The sequence below is a fragment of the Egretta garzetta genome, unplaced genomic scaffold, assembly GCF_000687185.1.
Source record: "Egretta garzetta isolate BGI_Z169 unplaced genomic scaffold, ASM68718v1 scaffold658, whole genome shotgun sequence".
In the NCBI taxonomy this organism is placed as follows: domain Eukaryota; kingdom Metazoa; phylum Chordata; class Aves; order Pelecaniformes; family Ardeidae; genus Egretta; species Egretta garzetta.
In genome coordinates, this window is record NW_009260499.1 from 5,577 (window position 1) to 27,479 (window position 21,903).

General features: G+C 47.6%; 1 protein-coding gene across 1 annotated transcript; it reads right to left on the minus strand.

Annotated features, from left to right (window-relative positions):
- Positions 1 to 2,108: 2,108 nt before the first annotated feature.
- On the minus strand, positions 2,109 to 14,747 carry DISP2 (dispatched RND transporter family member 2). The gene is given in 8 exon segments (XM_035900107.1): positions 2,109 to 5,528; positions 6,152 to 6,249; positions 7,171 to 7,289; positions 7,758 to 7,873; positions 9,077 to 9,200; positions 11,754 to 11,783; positions 14,199 to 14,695; positions 14,697 to 14,747. Coding segments are annotated over 8 exon segments (4,455 nt in total).
- Positions 14,748 to 21,903: the final 7,156 nt, after the last annotated feature.

The window sequence follows — 21,903 nt, forward strand, 5'->3', positions numbered from 1 at the left end:
AAGGCCTCTGTGGGGCCTCCGGGGGGAGCCGCGCTGTGCCCTCAGGGCGCCGGTGGTGCCCCTTGCGTTGGAGGCGGTTAAAATTGCCCTCCCACGCTGGAAGGGGAAAGGATAAAGTGTTTCCCGCTTTTCTCAGATGTGTTTGCGGTGTTCCCCAATACAGTTTTCAAAACGGGTGAGAAGTCCCTCCGAATATAATGTGAAATTACCATCGCCTCCTACAACTGCCTGACAGGAGGGGGGATCGGGCTCTGCTCCCAGGGGAGGGGCGATGGGACGAGGGGAAACGGCCTCAAGTTGTGCCAGGGCAAGGTTGGGTTGGACACTGTTTCTCAGATGTGTTTGCGGTGTTCCCCAATACAGTTTTCAAAACGGGTGAGAAGTCCCTCCGAATATAATGTGAAATTACCATCGCCTCCTACAACTGCCTGACAGGAGGGGGGATCGGGCTCTGCTCCCAGGGGAGGGGCGATGGGACGAGGGGAAACGGCCTCAAGTTGTGCCAGGGCAAGGTTGGGTTGGACACTGGGAACAATTCCTTCCCCAACGGGCTGTAGGGCGCTGGAAGGGGCTGCCCAGGGAAGGGGGCGAGTCCCCACCCCTGGGGGGATTTAACAGCCGGGCAGAGGCGGTGCCTGGGGCCAGGGTTTGGGGGTGGGATGGCAGGGGTAGGGGAACGGCTGGGCTGGGGGAGCTTAAAGGGCTTCTCCAACCCAAACGGTTCTGGGATTCTGTGATTCTATGAAAAGCTGCTGTGTGGAGAGGGTTTCAGTCAGCGTTGGCTCACAGCCCGAGGGCAGCTCTGGTTGCCAAAATAACCCATCTGAACACCCAGAATTGCGCTGTGAAAACACAAACCCTGAAATGCACAAAAGCTGAAATAACATCGCATGTTTAAAGCAGGGTTATTGGGTCTAAAAGAGTGTGTTCCTCACCTACATGAAGCAGTCGTGGCCTGTCTCCCACAGAGCAGAGCAAACTACTTGTGGGTGTCCGAGCAAATCTTTTTAAGACGTGTACTTCCCTTTTGATGGTTATTTTTGAAAATACATTAGGCACTTAAAAGATTAAGAAAATGAACCACGGTGTTCTTGGTGAAAATGAAGCATCACACAGATTTAGGAAAGTTTGTCATAAGCATTTATTTTACGTCAACTTGTATAGAGAATGTTTTCTCTTTTCAACAGATAAAGGCAATGAAGTGTTTGTTTTCCTGTTTGTTTCTGGTAGAGAAAAAAAAAAAAAAAAGTAAAATTCAAGATTCACCAGATACGCAAATATTAAAAAGTTACATGTTTGTAGGGAATGCCTTGAGTGGCAACAAGCGATGAAAATGACACGCAAAGCACCCGAGTCCCTGAGGGGACGAGGACACTTCTTGCAAAGGGGAAATCTCACACTGAAGATCTTTGGCAGTAGTAGGATTTCTTCGGATAAAACAAACTGAGATTGTTACTGAAAATGGATTTGGGCTAGATTCCGCAGCCTCATCCATGATCAGTAAGAGACTGAGTCAACTCAAAAGTCTCAACGAGATTTTTTTCTAATATCTGAACTATTTTGATGAGATCTGTGAACCTGGACTTTACATAAAGCAGTTTCTGACTCAGTAGAAAATGAAAGACTTTCTTTTTTTATTGACAATACACTCTGCACTTGATATCTAGATTTTCAACAGTTGTGGGTTTGGGGTTTGGATTTTTTATATTTTTTTTACATGAGCTCTCTTTCTCTGTTGATGGGGGAGATGTCTGGGGAGATTCACCTCATTCTTTCTCTCCTCTGCAGCCTTGACAAGAAAACAAAATCTAAGCACCCTGTGGGACATGACAAACTAGGTTTACTGGAGAAGCTCTGCAGTACAGCTGTGAATATGGCACCAGACACTGGAAGGTCAAAGGGCTTGTACTCCATCAAGACCGATCTCACATCCTCTCACTAGTATCAGATTTGCTGGTTCTGTGAAAACACAGGTATTTGCACAGCTGAAATACTAAGAAACAGTCTCAGCTCTAGGAGAGGCCTGAGGAAAAAACTGATATTTACAGTTCCAAGGAGATTTCGACTTCCCCTTTCTCCAGCAGTACCGTTTTGTTTTCTGCAAGGTTTCAACTGTTGTAACCAGAACTTTGTGCGCTAGATCGTTTGATCCAAACATCAGGCATGTCTGGTTGGCTGTTCGGTAACACAACCGGACCTTCGCTCCCTAATCCAAAACGATTTTTCCATGAAGAGCTGTTCTGCTGTGATGCTGCCGGAGAGATATCAAAGACAGTCTCCCTCAGGTCCAGCCGCAGGGTATCTCTCTTCCCATTCAAGTAACCTCTCTCCATTTGACTGTACGAATCAGACAGCTCTAAGACATCAGGACAAGAACTGGCTGATTCAGCAAGCTTTAGGCCTTGCTCAAAATCACTGATCGACGTCTCGCTGGAGATGTTGAGCATGTCAAAGGAGCTGCCAAGAGAACAAAGGCATCTGTGAATTTTGTAGATGTCAGCAGCAGGGAGATGGCTGTTGTCTGAGGTATAATCCAACTGCTGCTGGGCAGTGTCGCTAGAGCACTGTGATTTGTTGAGCTGCCCTTCTTCTTTCGCACCAGCTGGCTGGATATGGTCCAGCCCAGACCCATCCCAAGCTTTTGGACAGTACTTTCGACATCGGCAATCTCGGCAGAGTCTCTCCCTGTGAATTTCTGCTCCTGAGCTGCTGTGCTTGTACGGAGAGGAGGTTTGCAAAGCAGGACACTGGCACAGGCCAACCTGCTGCTCTCCAAGGGTCTCCTGCAGATTCTGTCTCTCTCTTTCAAGGGAAGGGTGCATTCCTATTCTGGGGCACCTGTTGTCTTCAACTTGTGTGTCTTCAGAGAGCACTGACGGTCGGTTGGACAGCTTGCTTGTGGAAGTGCTGTTGTCAAAACTGTCACTGAGTTTTCTCGACAAGGGCTGGAGCTCATATTGCTCATTTGCCGTGTTGGACTCCTGGACTTTCCGCAACCGGTTTTGCTTCTCACTCCCCCCACAGGCAAAGCTTCCGTTCAGCCCGGAGTCGTCAGAATAGTCTTTCATGGTGTGAGCACAAGGCCAGAGGATCTGCCCACAGTTCTTCTCTGGGCCAAAGAAGCAGCACAGTGACTGGAAGAAGAAGCTGGCAAACCCACAGCTGATACACTTAATCATCATGACGAATATCCCCAACTTCCTGTATGCCAGGACTGTCGCAGGCAACATAATGACCCCCGCAGAGAAGAGAGCAGAAGCTGCCATGGCCGTGGCACAGCTCATCTGCTTCAGGGAAAAGGCCACTCGGCTCAGGCGGTCAGAATGGGGGCACAGGTGGTAGGAGATGCAGTAGTTGACGGTAAAGTCAACGGAGAGACCTACGGCAGCTGAAATGAAGAGCGACTCCACTGCGTTGAGCTGCCACTCCAAGAGGACCAAAAGGCCGATGGTCACCAGGACAGTGCCCGCGATGGCAGTAACAGAGAAAACACTAAGGAGAACATTCCAGGTAGTGAGAAGCAGCACCACGAAGGAAATGGCTACAGAGAGCCCCATGACCACCATCGTTTCTGTGCTGAGGCTGTGCTGGAGGTTGTAGAGCTCTAGTTTACTGGTAAACCACCCATTCTGAAGCCCCACGGGGGCAGTTTTCATTTCCTCTGTTACCCAGAGGTTGATTTCCTCGTAGAATTGTTTGGCTTTGCTGTAGTTGAAGCTGTAGTGATAAATAGTTTGAAACTGCAGCACTAAGGCAGCGAGATTCCCCTCTCCGTCAAACCTGAGGCCCATATCGTACGTTTCTGCCTCTTCCCGGCCTCGTTCCAGGAGCATCATTTTGATGCAGTGGAGGAAGACTTCGCTTCCGTAAGGGAAGGAGAACTGGTTGCAGCAAAGGTTGAAGCTGTGGTCCCGCTGGGAGCACTGGCGACTGTCCATCCACCTGAGGAACTCCTCCATGAAGCACACAGTAGATTTCTGCTCTGCGTCGGGGTAATAGAAAGTTCTGTTCTTCACTTTTTGGCAGAATTCAAGGAGCCACTTCTGGGAATCAGGGCTTTGGATTGCGAAGGTGACGTCTGTCACTAGGGTGCCGTTGCTTTTTGGGTTGAAGTGGTCCCCATTATCCACGGGCAGAATGCCCCAGACTATCGTGACAGGCATACGCTGCCCTTCTCCGTGCTCCAGCCTCTCAAACATGAACTGGTGGCAGTACTCAGAATCGTACCTCTCAAAGGGGTGGCTCAGTCTAAACACCTGGACAGATGACGTCTCAAGCGTCGGGAGTTTGAGTTTCGGGTTGGAACAGGAAATGTAGGCACCTCCTATCGCTAAGGCAGCAAACCAGCAGATCCAGATGTACCGAAACTTGATGACCCCACAAGGCAGCAGCTTTTCAAACAGCAGCTTGGAGGTTTCAGACAGCGTGTTCTGGAGACCCCTGAGAACGTAATGGAGGGAGAGCGTGACTCTCTTGTGGCCGGTGTCGTTCCAGTAGTCTTCTGGCTTGTAAATGCAGGTCGTTGCTATGTAGCGCTCGTACAGCACGGCCGAGGAAGGAAGCCAAGTCATCATGAATACCAGATTCACCAGCACGGAGGTGCCCATGTAAATGGCAAAGCAGCGGATGGCTATTATATTGCTAATGTAGCTGGCATAGAAGGCAGCACCTGTTGTGAAGCAAGATGCCAGCGTGAGATATGCAAAATGGTGCATGGTTTGACTCACCCACTGAGAAAGCCCAGCGGAAGGGTTCTGGTTCTTGCTGAGGTTCCAGAGGTCAAAGAAGACAAAGGTGTGGTTGGCACAAATGCTGCTGAGAATGATGACTGCTGTCAGGTTGACAAAAGGGAAGTAGGTGAATCTGAAGGCCACCTTGTACAAGAAGTAGGAGATCATTAAAGAGCTGACTACAGCGAGCAGGACCATCAAGGTAATAAAGACTGAGCGTAAATAAAAAGAAATGCTTAGAAAAATAGCTAGTATTGCCAGGACTGGATACTTCGTATCCAGTAAAAGGTAGTGCTGGAATAGTTTCTGTTTAAGGCCCAGGTCCATTCCAGTGATAGATGTATAGTTATCAAACAGATCCCAGGATTCAAGATTGTCTAAGTAGATCCCCATCATAGATGCACCTTTCCTTGTAGGCAAAAACAGCAGGCTGTATTTGAGAGATGGCACTTGGTACTCCATTGTCTGGGGACTAAGAAAGTCTCTGTCGACCAAGAAGTGAAGAAGCTGGTAAATGGCATTGAAGCGGGTGCATTTGTCTGGGACTTTGGCGCACTGAGAGTGTTTCTGCCTCACAGCCTCAGGACCTATGCAAGATGGGGTGAGGATACCTTTGTGGTAGTCTGGAGCGCAGGCACGAAGGAGGGCCAGAGTGTGGGAGATGTCTCCTTGGGTTATTTCCAAACACGAAGATCTGTTGTACAGGACAGCAATGTAGTTCCCCAGAGACCAGCTCGGGCAGCATTCGTTGGCTTCAGTACGTTGGCAGAGGTCTCTAAAATGAACGTGTGAGCGTATCTGAAAAACAGACGAGGGAGCATCATGTCAGACCCTCTCTGCACTCTCCGCCTCGCAGCCCCATAGTGTTCCTTGCTCCTTGCAGTAATCCTCCCCTCCAGCTGCACCAGCCCCAGCTCACCATCCTCCCAATGCCAAACTGCAAATACTAAAGCTGTTGAAACATGCTGGCCTTTTGCAAAAATTAAACCCTGTCCATTATTTACGTTTTATAACCTCTGATTTGAAAATTTATATCCTGTGGCAAAGACAGCTTATCCAATTAAACCTCCCACTTGCAAAACTTGCTGGCTCCAAGATGATAGCTCCATTTCGGTAATTAGGTTTTGCTGCCCAAAATTCTCAGCAGCTTCTGATGGGCACCTTTGGCTTCTGGACCAAGCTCTTGTTCAGTGTTCGTTTATTCTTGTTTAATGGCAGCTGCTACCCTGCAGCTGGGCTGTAGTGACAGGTGGAATCATCCCTATATTGCTCAGTAGCTAAAGTGCTTTGGAGTCCTCTAGGCTGAAACCTGTTCTGTAGCTTACGTTATTTCTGCCTGGCTTCCTTTCAGCTAGAGATTAAAGATTACGGCAGTCGGAAGAGAGACAGCATGTATATATGTTCTTCCTGACATTACTAACCTTGTCTTGTTCAATTTGACACATGGACTGAATAGCTTGCAAGTTCCATAAGCTCCCAGCAGTTGTGGACATAAATACCAGCTGGGAATAGCTCTTTTCTGAAAGAAAAAAAAAAATAAATTAGGTAATGAAGATAAATCAGCCAGGCTGTTTGGGGTAGACTCTCTGTGCATAGAAAAAAATTTAAAAATATATATATTTCTGTCCATACAACCGCTATGGAGGCTCCCTGAAGGGAAGCAGGTCACAAAGAGAGTAGCTTGTAGCGAGTGGTAGCATCTGCCTCGTGTGAGCTGACCGCTGCTCCTGCCCATCTGTCAGCAGCAGGAGAGCAGCGCTGGGGCGTTTTCACAATACGCTCTCCGTGCTGTCAGCGTGCTTTTAGTGAGTGTTGGCCTCTGGGTCTGTGCCCCTGTTACAAAGTGAGGGGCTCGAGTTCAGCCAGAAGCTCTCCTAAGGACCTTAGGAGGTGGAGTAGAGGCAGGGAAGGGTGTAAAAATATCCGCACACTGTTCCTCTTTCCTCTACTCACTAGCATCTGTTCTGGGACAAATTTTGGGTGTCTTGGAGTTTTCCTCTTTTTTCTCTCCAGTTTTTACTGCCGCTTATATTTTTCAAGAAGAAAAGAAGGAACAGAGAGGGAGTGGGAACAGAGAGGGAGTGGGGCATGCGCCATTTCTTCAGAGGGTTCACTTTTGGTACGAGTAAATGGTAAAAACGTTAGTCCTTTTACTGGTGCTTTTCAGGCATATTTCTAAAAGGGAAAAACAAGTATGGCAAACAGTTAAGGAGAAATGACTCTTCTCCAGAACTTCAGAACAAGCTTTTCCTAAACACTCAGCTATGAAGCGCTGGAAGACCACTACCCCAGCGGTGGCTGAGGTTTCACAGGCTGGTATTGTACACGCTGCTTTCTGAGAGCACTTTCAGGACATTTCCTTGTGTCCTGATTTGGCATTTCTGTACGCTGTTGCGTTCTGGGTGTGTAACACTTACTACCCCATCAAGATTTCACTCACCTGGGGGACCACAAAAGAAACCATCCGCTCCGTAGATTTGTTCCACCATTCTTCGTGTCCTCGCTTCTTGTTCTCCCTGAGCAGCCTTCTGTCCTCTGCCAATGCCAATGTCATCATAGCTAGCGAGAGATCAAATTATTTGTGTAACTAGAGATCATCTGGCTATGAGTTACGTTCACTGACAGGGTGCTGGTGCCACATCTAACACTGCTGCAGCCTTAAGAGTCGTCACAGTCTTGGAAAGAAAGCATTGCTTGGACGGGAGCTTTTCGATACGGGGTCACCTGTGCCCCTTCATAGGGAGCTGCATGAGACTGGGTGAGAAACCACAGCCCCCTGTGCCGAGCCACATCTGCAGTCTCCTAGAGGCAAACGGTGAATAAACGCATGGAGAATTTAAAGCCTAATTCCTGGTTTCCAGAACAGGGAGCCCAAGGCCATTGCAGACAAACACTGAACTCTCCAGTGTGCTGGTCACTTATAAGCGTAGCGTATATGTTGTAATTCACGTAGATAACTTGGAACACTGAATCTGTAACTTTACAGCCAACATCTTGCTCAACCCCCCCCAAACCAAACCCAAATACCTTTTCTTCTCGGCATAGGGAGAAAGGGAAAAGGTCTTCTTGTAGCCTGTATGGCTCTCGACATTCCTCCACACAACCAGCTTTCGGCCAATGTCAGTATCTCGTGGCTCGAAACCCTGCAGGCAAGCAAAAGGGTTTTGTCGTCAGCTTGCATTTTAGCTTAGCTTAGCTTTCCTTAATCCTCCTCCTAGGCACAGAAACCATACAAGATTATTACTGCATCTTGGAGGGGTACACAGATTGAATTTTCCCTGGAAATACTGCATCCCAGAGCTGACAGAAAAAATACTTCATAGAATCATAGAATCATAGAATGTTTTGGGTTGGAAGGGACCCCTAGAGGTCATCTAGCCCAACCCCCCTGCAGGGAGCAGGGACACCGCTAACCACATCAGGCTGCTCAGAGCCCCGTCCAACCTGGCCTTGAATGCTTCCAGGGATGGGGCCTCCACTACCTCTCTGGGCAACCTGCTCCAGTGTTTCACCACCCTCATTGTAAAGAATTTCTTCCTTATATCCAGTCTAAACCTACCCTGTTTTCCTTTCCTTTCCTCTTTGGGCAAGGATCGCTACAATTCTCTCTCCCTGATCTCCTAAGACTCTTCTCCTCCTCTTCAAGTAAAATAGTCACTTACAGAAATGGGAGTTACTTTCCTCTTCCTGGACAAACTCTAGTCTATTCTTACTTTCTCAGGATTCTTCCATTAACGAGAGACAGGGGTGACTTTAGAAAATGTGGGATCCTGCATGAAAAATGGGACCCTGTGCAGCAGTGCTTGGAATGGGGCAGTCCCTCCATTTCAAGAGCCTCACACACAGGCTGTAGGAGCCAGATCCTCCATCCAATCTCCCTTTTGGGCAAGCCCAGCCTTCCAGCCATGGCAGGGGAGCAAAAGGAGCAATCCTGCTGTGGGCTGGTACCGTCTCGACAGCAGGGTGAGGGCACTAGTGCGAGTCCCCAGCATCACTGAGAGATGGGCTGGTGGCTGCCACTGGCATGGGCTGTGCTCCTTCTGCGGCGTCAAAGAAAGAGCAAGTATTGCGTGCGTTACTCTGACACATTATGTCCATTCTGAAGGAATGTTGCTTTGGTTGCACGCTGTGAAGGTGTGGGTTCAGGACAGCAGATCACTGATAAACATGGCCATTTTTTCTAGTGGCTTTAATGTCCCCCTTGATTTACTGTCCTGCCTCGCTGCCTCTGTCTGCGGAGAAGGAAGGAAGTAAAGGCTTATTTTACATGGCAGGAAGGACACATCACTGGTCAGCCCGTGGATTTTCCTTATGTTCATGTTGACCCGTTGTCTGTAGGGACTTACCATTAAGGGCTCTGAAAAGTCAGGCAAATTTCCAACAAGCAGGCCAGCTAAAGTGCAAACCACAGCCGTCACTGAACACAGCACCAGGATGGCTATGGGCCACTCCGCGATCATTTGAGAATAACTGGAATCAACAGGAGAAGAAAAAAATGCAGCTGTTAAGGCGCTTCTGCTATTAGCATGAAACCTGCTGTTGAACCAATGCAGCGTTAGTAAAATGAAGTAAAAGAATTAGGGCTTTCTGGTTTGAGCATTTATTTATTGCAAAACTTAGAGGCTCTAGTACAGCTATTAATGAACATACTATACCTCCAACTGGATGTTTGCAGGCAATACTAATTAACTCGGGTAATTACATTTTGCCTGCTTACATTTTCTTGCTTTTTCAATCAGAAATAATAAGAACCAGACTCTTGCATCCTAAGGCAAAATGAAGCTTTAAATATTTAATTTAAAGGATTGCATTTAAAAAGAGCTCCTTCCTTTTTTCCCCCCATTGTGCAATCTAAGCTAGTAGCTGCCTAACAGTTTGGCCTGCAGATTTTCAGCCTGGGGACCCTGAGAAGCCTTGAGGCTATTCTGAAGGGTCCCCTAAAGATAACCAGCTCAAGCAAGCCCATTGTCTTTGGTCTAAATTCACTCACTGTATAGGGGCCTGCATTCCTGTGGGAAATGTATGGACATCTGCACAGCCAAAAAGGATGGAAACCACCGATCTGATGTGAAACCGATGTTGGGATTGCCAGCAGCTTTCACCGTGTGGACAAGTGGCTTCTGCATCTGCGGGATGAGTGAATCTCACCCTGATAGCAGCCTCAGAACCAAACACTGATCCTATAGCAAGAGCATCTGCAGATGCAGCAGAGCAGTTTTCCTGCAGGGTTTGGAGAACAGACACGAGCCCAGGGCTGTGCCTGGAATACTTATCGGTGTGGTACGGTGGCACACACATTTGTAATGACATTTCTGCACAAACAAAACCCTTCCAGAGAAGCAGTTTACTCGAACCAAAACTCTTGCCAGTTACTTTTTAAGATCTGGTCTAAAATCTTTCCATCCAAGGTCTATTTTTCTTTTGGGTCAAACTGTGTCTCCTATAGGATGATCCATCAAAGTTACCATGCTGCAATTTTTTACCAGTGTGGGGTTTACTGCCTCAAAATTTTTGTCTTCCTCAAAAATATCTGTTGAGATATAAGATATTGGAATGGGTTCCTGCTCTGGTTTGGCAGGTTCCAAGTATTTCTCCTGTATTCTGATGTATTTCTGAAATATAAGAAATTCTTTGTTCAAAAATAGTTGACAAATATTTGAGCTTCATGGGGAAATGAAATATTTATGAACTTGAGAGCAGCTGTGCCAGTGTGCGTCAGCCTCGAGGTGTAGCGATCCTGCTTGCCTGCTCTTTTGCTCCTCTTGCCTCTAACTTCACTGAGTCAAATAATGCAGCTATTTCTCATAATTAGAAATCATCACAAGCCCTTCAAAGAGCTTTTCACGTGACTTTTGGTCAGGCCTGGTATTTTTTTCAATTTAAGACTGCTTTATCGAGTTTGTTTTCATAGGTGAAGCCTTTGCTACGAAAATGAACAAAAATCACCCTTTACGCATTAGAGTACCTAATTTCTGGAGGCTGGTTTGGGTGATTCCATGTCCAATTGCCAGGGAAAAAAGAAAGAAAAGAAAGAGTCAGCTGCAGTATCTGATGATGGAAGATACTTACCCAAACCTTCCAGAAAAAACAGGTTACAAAAATCAGCTTTAAACAGAAGTTGAATGCAATCAAATTATTTCAATATTGAGAACTGTATTAAAAATCCTCTGTCTTTTGAAAAGGTGAACTTATTTCATGGATGGCTTATCCTCCTGATTGCTCATCTGGTGGGCCAAGCTGGATTAATCCTATATATACACATACACACGCACATACATACAGGATTATTTTACATGTGTGTATATATATATATATATATATATAAAAAGCTACGGTATGGATTAGAGCCAGGCAGCTGCCCCAAGAACAGCTATCAAGTCGGTGTTGCTATTCATTAATGCAGGTTAAATTGATCTCGCAAGCATGTTGAGATTTCTCCCAGAGGATGGGAAGCCCCAAGCGGGGAGTGCTGACCTTGCCTCTGAAGCTGGGCCTGCCAGGGATGTCACCGGTGATAATACTCTGCATTTCCTAACAGCAGGGGGGAGAGCAATGATAATGGGGTAGAAGGATGGGAAACTTTTGGTATTAAACGTACCTTTTTGGCATCCTGAAAGCTTTGTCATGTCTGCAGATAGAAAAAAAAAAAAAGAAAAGATGCGTTCATTTATTATTTTCCTAGGAAGCCCAGAGTGCTGGGCTGTTAATGAGCGAGGTAACCCTTTTGGGGGCTGTAAAGCACCAAGCTAAAAAGCTACGGTATGGATTAGAGCCAGGCAGCTGCCCCAAGAACAGCTATCAAGTCGGTGTTGCTATTCATTAATGCAGGTTAAATTGATCTCGCAAGCATGTTGAGATTTCTCCCAGAGGATGGGAAGCCCCAAGCGGGGAGTGCTGACCTTGCCTCTGAAGCTGGGCCTGCCAGGGATGTCACCGGTGATAATACTCTGCATTTCCTAACAGCAGGGGGGAGAGCAATGATAATGGGGTAGAAGGATGGGAAACTTTTGGTATTAAACGTACCTTTTTGGCATCCTGAAAGCTTTGTCATGTCTGCAGATAGAAAAAAAAAAAAAGAAAAGATGCGTTCATTTATTATTTTCCTAGGAAGCCCAGAGTGCTGGGCTGTTAATGAGCGAGGTAACCCTTTTGGGGGCTGTAAAGCACCAAGCTGAGCCATCGCTGCAAGTGTAGTGGCTCTGCATGTGAGTCTTTTCCTCTCTTTGGCATTTTACCCAAACAGGATGGGAAGACATGGAGTCGCTCCTCATTTTTGCCTCTCTAAGAAAACCCTGTAGAAAGTAATGGGCATTAGCAATGTAATCCCCTAGAAATTGCACTGCAACTCTATCCATGAAAATTGTCCCTGTTTTAAGTGCTTTCCTACTGAATTTTTAAACTGTTTCTTGACAAGAGCATACCTCTTTATTAAATTTCATCAGCTGGGCTAGCAATGCCGATAGATAGCTTTTATTTCCTGTTCAGCTCAGCAAAGATTTTCCAAAAACCTGGCTCTCATTTGTTTCCTGGGCTCTCCCAAAGACAGCCTTTGTCCAGTCTAGAGGAGCAGAAGGCCAGTGGAGCTGCCCAAAACATTTACCAGCGTTTCCTTCGCAGAGGAGCATTTGTCATTCCTATTTGTAAGGCTCTGAGGAATGAAATAAAGAAGCATCCCTGGGGGAGCCAAGGTTACATTTGTTAAGGTTGGTTAAGGAATCCCCGAGGGCAAGCTTTCCACTGACATCTTAACCGAAAAGCTGCGCCTCAGTGGGTCACCATATCTGATAGACCTTTCATTCTGCTCTCCATTTCCACCAAAACGTCCCCTTGAAATACACCCCAGCCCGGCACGGCCTTGGGTTGCAATGCAGCTTCCAGCTTACTGCTCCCAGCTGTGGCTTCCTCCTCTCTCCAGAGCCATGTCAAGCTCAGCTCAGCAAGTGCTCCCTCCTCCCTCCACCCTCCTCCTACGCTCTTGGCTTAAACGGGGAGAAGGTCCTGCTGCACTCCGATATCCGTGTGGGCAGATGGCCCTGGGCCCCTGCTCCGTCCCCAGCAGCTGACTGGTGACCCTGTGGCAGCTCATCCTTCCTGGCAGGTTGTTATGAATGGAAGAAACGAAAAAGCAGCGGAGGAGAGTTCCCCATGGAAGAGTCACTCTCAGTGGCACGTGTAATAACTTATATTGTGTTTTCCTCATCGCACTAATGCGCCGGCAGTTTGGGAAAGGGGAGCACAGAAAAATCCTCACCAGATGATTAAAGAGAGGTCTCTTTCTGGCAGCGTGCTGCCCATCCTGTGCTAATTCTCTCACAATAGCTTCTCAAGCAGATTTGCTTGGATTAGAAACCCCATTCTAGCATTATTATGTTATCACTTTCCTGTCTGCCAGTGCTGCACATTCTACCAGGGATTTGCAATCCAGCTGCGTTTCCTACTTAAATAACCTGTTACAGAGAACGTAGTTGACAATTTTGTTGATAGCGGATGAGCTAAAAAGGATCCAGGCTCCACTCCTCTGACTGCAATTGCTCTACACTGCAAACAAAAGCAAATTAAATCCTCTGCTGATGGCTAGAAAATAGACCATAAAGGGCTTTTGTGCCTAACCCTGCACTGCTGTGCAAAGGCAGGGAAGGAATCCTGTGCCATCTTTTAGCGGACTTTGGTGGCAACTGCTGGGGTAGCAAAGGGATCAGGGTCTTTAGTGCCAACAGTGGACTCCAAAAGCCACACACAGCAAGGACGGATGATGCTGGCTGGAAGGGGCAGAGGCTCAGGCTGTTGGCAAAGCCCATCCTGTACGTGTCCTTACAGCACTGCCCAAAAAACATCCATCACCCAAGCAACTTGCTGGGGCACTCTGGGCACAAATGGAGTTTGCCTGATTCACAGACGATACAGAATTTACACCCTCGTTGCTGTCCAACCTGGAAAACCAAATAATCTTCCTCACTTTTGTATTTCTCTCTGCTCAGGTGTAGCCAGTGCTTACCCTCTGCTGCCTCTCCCTTCCAGCACAGGCAGCAGCTTCAGTGGGGGCAGAAAAATAAATTAACTCTGCTCTTATCATGCTGAAACTCTGCCAAGATAGAGGATTAGCCAGCTGGATGTCTTGTAGTGGAAAAGGAGAAAATACAAAGATCGCGGAAGCTGGGCATAATCAGAGCTGCACGATCTAGGAGTGACTGAGTAATTTCAGCTTTATCCAATGAGTCACCTCGAGAACCAAATCCTGCCTCTCCCTGGTGTGGGAATGGCACCTCTCTATGCTTTCCGCAGAGATGGAGAGAGCAGACTGGATCCCTCCGTGCATTTTGGGGCAGCTGCTGTCCCAAACTGAAGAGCAAAACCATGTTCACGCATCCCCACTCAGACCCTTCCCATCCCATCCCCTCCCACTTCCCACCACAAAGTTCAGGAGACGCTTTCTGAAAGCCCCCGAGCTGCTCTCCATGTGCCTCTTACCTGACTGTTACAACGTGATGCTGCAATGGCCGTCGCTGCCCTGGGGACCACTGTTTCCAGGGGGTTTCCGAGGCCTCGTGGTGGGAAGCTGGTGCAGGATCACCGCTGGAAAGGTGGGAACACAACATGGGCCTCTCGCCGTGCCCAGGGAGTGAGGGCAGGCCGTAGGTGCCTCGGGGCTCCTGCTGGTTGCAGGGGTAATAGAGGTGGTGCTGCTGCAAGTCCTGGGAGCTCGATGGCACCTGGCCGTTGGACTGGGTGGAGACTGGCCCAAGCGTGTGGCTGGAGGAGGGCAGGTGGTCTCCCCCCAGCCTGGGGGATGCAGGAATGGGGCAGTGATGGACTGGGCAGATTCTTTCCCAGGATGTGCCACTGTAGCTGGGCTCGGTGTTCCCGATCTCTGGCATGGCAAGACAGGTCTGGCAAGGTCCTGCATTTTGTTTTTCTCTGCGAGAGAAAATAAAGGTATGGTAAAACAGAAGAGCAGTAGAAAGGCTACGCAGGGGAATTGCATCCTGCAAACTGGAGACTCTCACAGGCCTCCCACATAACACAAGATGTAAAACCTCACCCGCTATTTGCTGTACCCAGAGCCAGGCTCAGGGCTGAGCTGGATTATGCTTTTTATAAAGACATCCATGACACATTCAGGAATTCCAAATGATGGAGAATCCATCACATCTTTGTGCGTATTCCTGCAACATTTTGAAAAGTTGGGATAAGGGCAGGGTCCCAACTCAGGACCACAAAGTGACTACAGAGATCTGGAAAAAGGGAAATGAAAGGAGACTGCATGTGAAGAAGACGCTCAATTATCTGTGCTTCTTGGGAAGATGAATTTGATTGCTCTGCAGAAGGACTGGATCTGCTCCCCCTTGGGACAGTAGGGGAGTGAATCATCCCTGGCACTCAAACAACCTAACAGTGAATCTGAAGGCTGTGACGGTGTACAAGGGGCTTCAGCCTCCAGCCTGGCACATGCCCTAATGGCTCCATGTCCTGCAGACTCTCCGCTGGGCTCTTCAGGATCATTTTACACATACATCTCCCAGGGATGTCAGCAACAGATATTATTGGTCTTGGTATGCAGGAAGGGGGTGGACTAGGATCTCTCAAGATCTCTTGAAGCTTGACTTCCTTCTGATTGCTCAATTTACTGAGACAAAACATTTTCAGATTTCATTTCCCAAGTAATGAGGTCTCTGCAGGATACGCCCTCTTCTCTCCAAGGAATTAAAAAAATTACTCTGTTCCTACAGTTCTTGATTTATGGAACCGGAGAGATTTTGCTAGCTTGGAGAAAGTTTGAATCGTACTTTGAGGGACCAGTTAGACCGTGTGACACCAAAAAACCCTTCACAAACAATAGGCTGAGGTCACACTGACCCCAAAAACGCCTTAGGACTTGCATCTCAAAAGATGCAGCTGGTCAAGGTGTCGGAGTTCCAGCAGCACTGTGCAAACTGGAGCTCAAAAAGAAAGCACGATATGGAAACACCAGTAGTCTCCGGTCCTTGTTCGGAGCCCGCTCCATGGTGTCTGCAGCTGACTGATGTGCCTTGCCCTAGTGTCTGGCATTGAGGACTAAGTATGACGAATTATTTGGGCCAGCTAGAATCACAAAGTGTCCCAAGTCATCAAAGTGACTGGAGCAAGACTACAGTGAGATGAACTTTAGCCTGAGGCATCTGATGCAATGTGGGAGAAAATGAAGGTTTGAGAAGGGAATATTTTTGAAAATTTGCAGAGTCCCTCTCATTTCTTTTTCAGACAGCCATGGAAAAAGACAGAATTTTAGCAATTACACATCTCTGGAATTGCACCCAAAGTTAAATGATGTGATAATATCAATGACAAAAGGGATCTGAAGAACACTATTAGCTCAGTATTGCTTGAAAATTGGTATTTTTTCCAGAAAGAAGGACACGCTGGCCTTGGCAGCTTGCGCTATGTACTTTCCAACATCAATTGAGTTTATCAACACTGAGAAACTGTATTTCATGATTGTACAAAATGGGCTTATTTCATTAAAATCATTACAGCAGAGTAATGTTTGTGGTAGCAGTTATACCAGTACTGGTGTGGAGACTCATGGCACAGACATCACACTCAGCTGTACTTGCGCAGTGTACCAGTCCGGGGATTAATAACAGCAATAACTGATGTTCAGTTGCAGATCTTCTGAAGGCCATACAGGAGGGGGGAACTACATGGGGGTTTTTTTGGGGGGTCATCAAATTCCTTTGCTAAATAATTTTTGGTAGTGGCCAAGGAGGGAAAAAGTGGCAAGATGATATTAAAATAGTATGCAAATACCAGTCTCTGTGTAAGTGAGGAAGAGGCTGTACACCCAAAGAGAGCAACGTCAGATGGCATCTGCGAGACCGTTAACGTTTCCAATGACAACAGATACGCAAAGTGGCTGAAAGAAGGCAAAGCTTGCACCGAAGCTGGTGCCAGAAAAGCAGCAGACAGATGTGTGCACACCTCGTTGAGACAAGCTTGACAGGTTGCTCCCAACAGTTCCAGCACTTGGTTGTGTCTACTCTGCAACCCAAAGTACCTGTAAGACCTGAGCCAGTTCAATGCAGCGAGAGGGAGTGCTGCTGGCCAAAGCGGGAGCTCCTGAGCAGATAGTGACAATGATAACCCCTTCACCCACAGAATCTGCTGAAAGAAATAATATCAACCACGTCGCATGACGTCCTTGCTGTCCTGTCACAGATGGATTAATGGCAGGATTACCCAGACTTTTAAGCGCGTGATTTGTGTCATAGCATTATGTAAAGGTAGTTTACAACAGAAGACTACAGATTTGTCATTGGTGTATATGAATGCAATACACAAGATTATAAAGCAAATACCAGCAAAGCTGTTCATGAGATGTAATCTAAGTCTGGACTTGTTACAGCCTCCTTGGCGTCATCCCTGCCCTGGGAGGGATTCAGGTTCAGCTGTGCCGCTGCAGCACAGGGCAGGTGTGCTGCAGATGGACGAAAGAAAGATTATGGTCTCTGGTAGTCGACCTATAAAATGACATCTGTAATTAGTTATTGCCCATCCATACAAATTATAGAACCAACCTGACTGGAAGATGATAACCACCACATCCCCCCCAGCTCCAGCGAGCTGCAGGGGCAGAGTTTGTCTGGGAGAGCTGACCAGGGGAGTCCCTCAGTCTGCACTCTCAAGCTCAAAGTGCAATCCCTCTCACTCTTCCCAGGTGTCCAGTGACCAAAGCATGGGTGCATCTTAGCTGGGGTCTGCAGTTTTGCACTGGTAGTCCTGGGTCGGGGAATTTTCATCGGAGAGCTGGGATTGTGGTGGTGTTATGCTTTGGTGAGGTCTAGACCTTTTCTACTCCCTTTTTGATGCCTCTTAAGTTACTATTTTCCCTCTACTTTGATCCTGTTTGTTTTCCTAATTTTTGTACACTTTAAATAAGCGGTGCGTTCCTACAATGCATTCCTACAATTCACGGAGACACTGCTGCACTGACAGCTTGTGCTTTTGGTATTCCCAATCCTGTACAATATTGGAGTTCTTTTTTTTTCAAAGCAAAGCCGAAGTTCTTTTTCATTTAAACTGCTGGATCTGCATAGGAGATTGGGACCAGAGGCTTTTCACAACTAACTTAGTCTGATGGCTGTACTGCCATGTCTGCCTCATCCGATGGTGAGTCTGTAACACTGGACAGAACAAAAAGACTTTCACAAAATACACTTTGGAGATGGTTGGGGAGATGTAGGAAGCATGCAATGAAAAATTCCTCCTCCAAAAACCCCTCAGCTACAAAACCTCCCGGTGGGGGAAGCAGATGACAAACTCTTGGATATCGCAGATTGCCTCCAGTTTTTACGCACATACATTAATATATTTGATTCTAATATTTCACATGAAAGCCCATTCTTCTTGTTTACCATCTTTGCTGCGAAATACTGTCGAGTTCCGTTCTTCCCCTGCACGTTGCCTCTTAACTCAGTCCCCTGTCTGCTCAGTGACTTCACATTTTAGGGCAACTTTGGCTACTTCAAATCATTCACTCGTCACTCTTCTTCGTTATCTCCTTTTCAGACTAAACAATTACGGTTCTGTCAATCACCCTCCGGATATGAGTTGCCTTATGCTCATCTTTCTCCAGCTCCATGACGATGTGACCTTGGTTATCCAAAATCTCCAGGGAAACCTGGAGCTCACAAATAATGATTGGTTTGGATAATCACTGCTGGTAGTTCCACAGAATCTGAGTCTTCACTCGCTACACTCCCAATTAGCCATAGCGCTGGCAGGCTCAACGTTTGATATGCTGAGGTCTGCACCAGAGACGTAGGCTGGTCCTTGTTTGCCTGCAGCCATGTCACTATTACTTTTCTGGGCCTGCAGGACCCTAAACTATCAAAAAAAAAATGGTTGTGGAGGAGTTTCTGATACCTGCTTACTGTCAGGCAGGAGAAGAGGTGGGCAGAGCGCCACACTGGACTCCGCTTACCGTGCTGACATTAATGAAGACTAACACCAGGGGAAGAGAAACATTATTTTTAACGTTCATTCCCAGTCGGGGCCATGTCAGATATTTGACATCTTTGGGATTGAGTGGGCAGAAATGGTCTCTCAGCCACAGAAAGCCTAGAGAGGCAGCCTGACAGCCTCCATTTTCTTCTTCAAGCTCAGATGGATGCAATGAAAGAGATGGTGGAAAAGAGAGGACAAGGAGGTGTACGGCAAGGGACAGACTGGAGTTAACTGCTCCTGTTACCCATGGTAATGAGTTGTGTTTCTCATGCTATTTGCTTCCCCATCTCTTCCCTTGAGATGTCTAGACAGTATAATAATTCAATTTATGAAACTGCCCGAGTCACTCTGAGTACAGCAGCGCTTTTCTGAGTACCACGGCACAGGCAGCCTACTTCATGCGGGGGAACCAGCAAAAGGACAGAAGCTCCTTCCCACAAGAAAACAGGCGAGATGGGGTCAAGATTTCTAAAGAGACAGCTTTCTGCCATCCCACCCCTGCTGGGGTGCGGAGCAGTGGTAGGCATTGCGGAGTCGGTGCCAGGAGCCAAGGGCTGAACGCTGTGAGCGGGCTCTCTCCCTCCCGCCAGAGACCAGCATCCTGTTAGGAAGCTCGGGCGCTGCCCCGCAGAAGGCATCAGCAGGACATGGCTGTAGCTGCCCACCTCCCCACCAGCCCGAGCATCAAAGCCTCAGCAGGAGGGATTTGCTGGCAGCGTGCCCCGCTGGCTGCCTGCCCCCAACTCCTTCCCCCTCAGGACAGCTTCACTCTGCCAGCACACGGAGCTGCGCTCAGGTGAAGGAAGGTTGGCAGGGCAGGGAAATGGCAGAGTATGGTCACCTTCCCCTTCCTCCGTTTCTTTGGCCCGTCTCCCTCAGCCACGCAGCAGGAGAGCACGTGCATCTCCGAGAGAGGAGAAATGGGCCAAAAGTGTTCAGTGTTTTGAAGGAATAGCTTCTTTATTGGTCTGCCTAATTCCACTCGCATCCCCAAGGCCGTTCCTATAAGAACTTCTTTTTTTTTCATAGAAAGATTATCTCACCCGTTGCATACTAAGGAGAGGATCAGGAAAGCAGCGCTTTGCATATGAAAGACGGGAAACACCTACCAAGTGAATGGAGCTGCCTGGTGCCTGAGTCAAACTACAACTTCTCCTGTTGACAGAAGAATCTCAGGGGGGAATAAAAAGCGAGAGAAAGGGCAAGAGTCTGTGTCTTGGCTACTGCCAGAGCCCTTTTTCCCCAGGAACCTTCACTCCATTAGACATTAAGCACTACAAAATTTCATTCATAAAAAAAGAAGGTAGTTTTATTGTCTTTCCCTTTTTTCTTACTCTAGCAAGGTTTTGCTGGCAGACCAGCTGTACAAGCTTCCTCTAATGAAAAAAAAAACCACAAAACTTTCTGAATTAAACCCATGCGCCATAGGTCAGCTCCCATCTAGATTAATGGCTTTTTCTCTGAGAGCTGTAAATGACTTTTTAAGAATGGGTTTTTATAATGGCAATTAAGTAGAGGTTTTCTCCTTGAACATACCACCAGCAAAACAGCAGTGGAGCTCTCGAGAAAAAAAAGAGCTGCTTTGCTTGTGTTTTCTAAGGAGGTAAGAGCGCCCTTTTCCAGAGCTCACGGTTCAGCCGGCACCTCCTGAGCCGTTCATCTCCTCCTTAGGTTGGGTCACATCCTCGTGCACTGAAAAATTTCTGCGTAGTTGCTATTTGTTTTGCTTTTTCAGTCTAGCAGCAGGATAGCGCGTATCCTTGAGAAGACCTACAGTCTTTTTGTTAATGAGACTCCTGAGTATGTTAAATCATCATGAAAAATTAATGAGACTGCAAAACTCGGCTTCCCACGTAGTCTGCCAAGGAAAGTTTAGTTCTCTAATCCTTTCCATTGACTTGTCTGAACAGCCCTACCTTTACCCCAGGCTGCTGCTGCTGCGGGTGCGGGTACTCGTGATGGGATACAACCGGACGCGAAGGGCTCGAGATCCCCACCCAGCCTTCAGCACCAGGATAAATGCACTGGTGAAATCATGTTTGCTAAGCCTTGTTTCAAAGAAAAAAAAAAAAAAAAAAAGATACAAAATGAAATGGAAAGGGAAAGGAAAAGAAAACACCACCTTGTGATCCCAGTCTGAAAACACCACCTTGTGATCCCAGTCTGAAAACACCACCTTGTGATCCCAGTCTGAAGGCGGCCGGAAGGAAGGGCAGGCTTTCAAGCGTCTGTATTCCTCTGATGATGAATCGGGCATTGCTGATAAAGAGCATGGGCTAGGAGCAGAGGATGGGGACTCCAGGGCTAACCCTCAACGGCTATATGAAGAGCCTTGCATAAAGTAGCGTTCATGTATACGCGTGCTCGGGAGCGCGAGAGCTATCCTCTTGCGCTTTATTGCCATAAATGTTAGTTCTCGAGTGAGCAGCATGAGTGAAATCCAAAATACCCCTGCCTCAGATGGCTTAACTCGTCTCTATAACTTAACTCCTGCAGGCTGCAGCATTCACTTCAAAAGACCTGTTTGAATGAGCCAGGGTTACTCAGGCAAGCAAAGCTAGCAGGGCTTCCGTGATAGCTCTGACCCCACTGAACACCCAAGATTTAAACCAGCGCTGGTTTGTGTAACCGTCACCCAGCGAGCACCGAGACCCCAAAGCACACCGGCCTCTGGCTGAGATCTTCAGAGCTGTCTGAGGAGAAGTGACCGCCCCGACGGTTCCCGCAGGCGGGTGAGGATGTCTCAGCACAAATACCCACTATCAGACAGAATTGAAACTCTTCGGCTTTCAGAAGGAATTTGTGTGCTGTTGACCTCGGGGTGTGCTCTGGTCACGCAGAAGCTGAAGAGCTCAGGAGGTCTGTTGCCTCCGGTCTAACAAACGGCAAGGTGCTTGCGAATTTGGGCATGGCTCCTTGCCTGTGATTATGGGCTTGTTGACATTTCCAGAAAATTACAACGATCGTGGCTGCCTGGTTTAAGACAGCGGGTAAGGGAGCATATGGCGCAGGGGGGAGAAGATGAGGGCTGCGGGGTTTTATAGAAGAGATCGCTGGAGTGAAAACCGTGCTTGCCCATAGCCTAGCGCATTGAGGACTCTGTCTGAAACATGCGGAGCCTCCCCAACAATAGCTCACCCGTCGCTGCGGAAGGGAGAGCTCACCATGTTGCAGGATAAAAACCTGCCAGGGA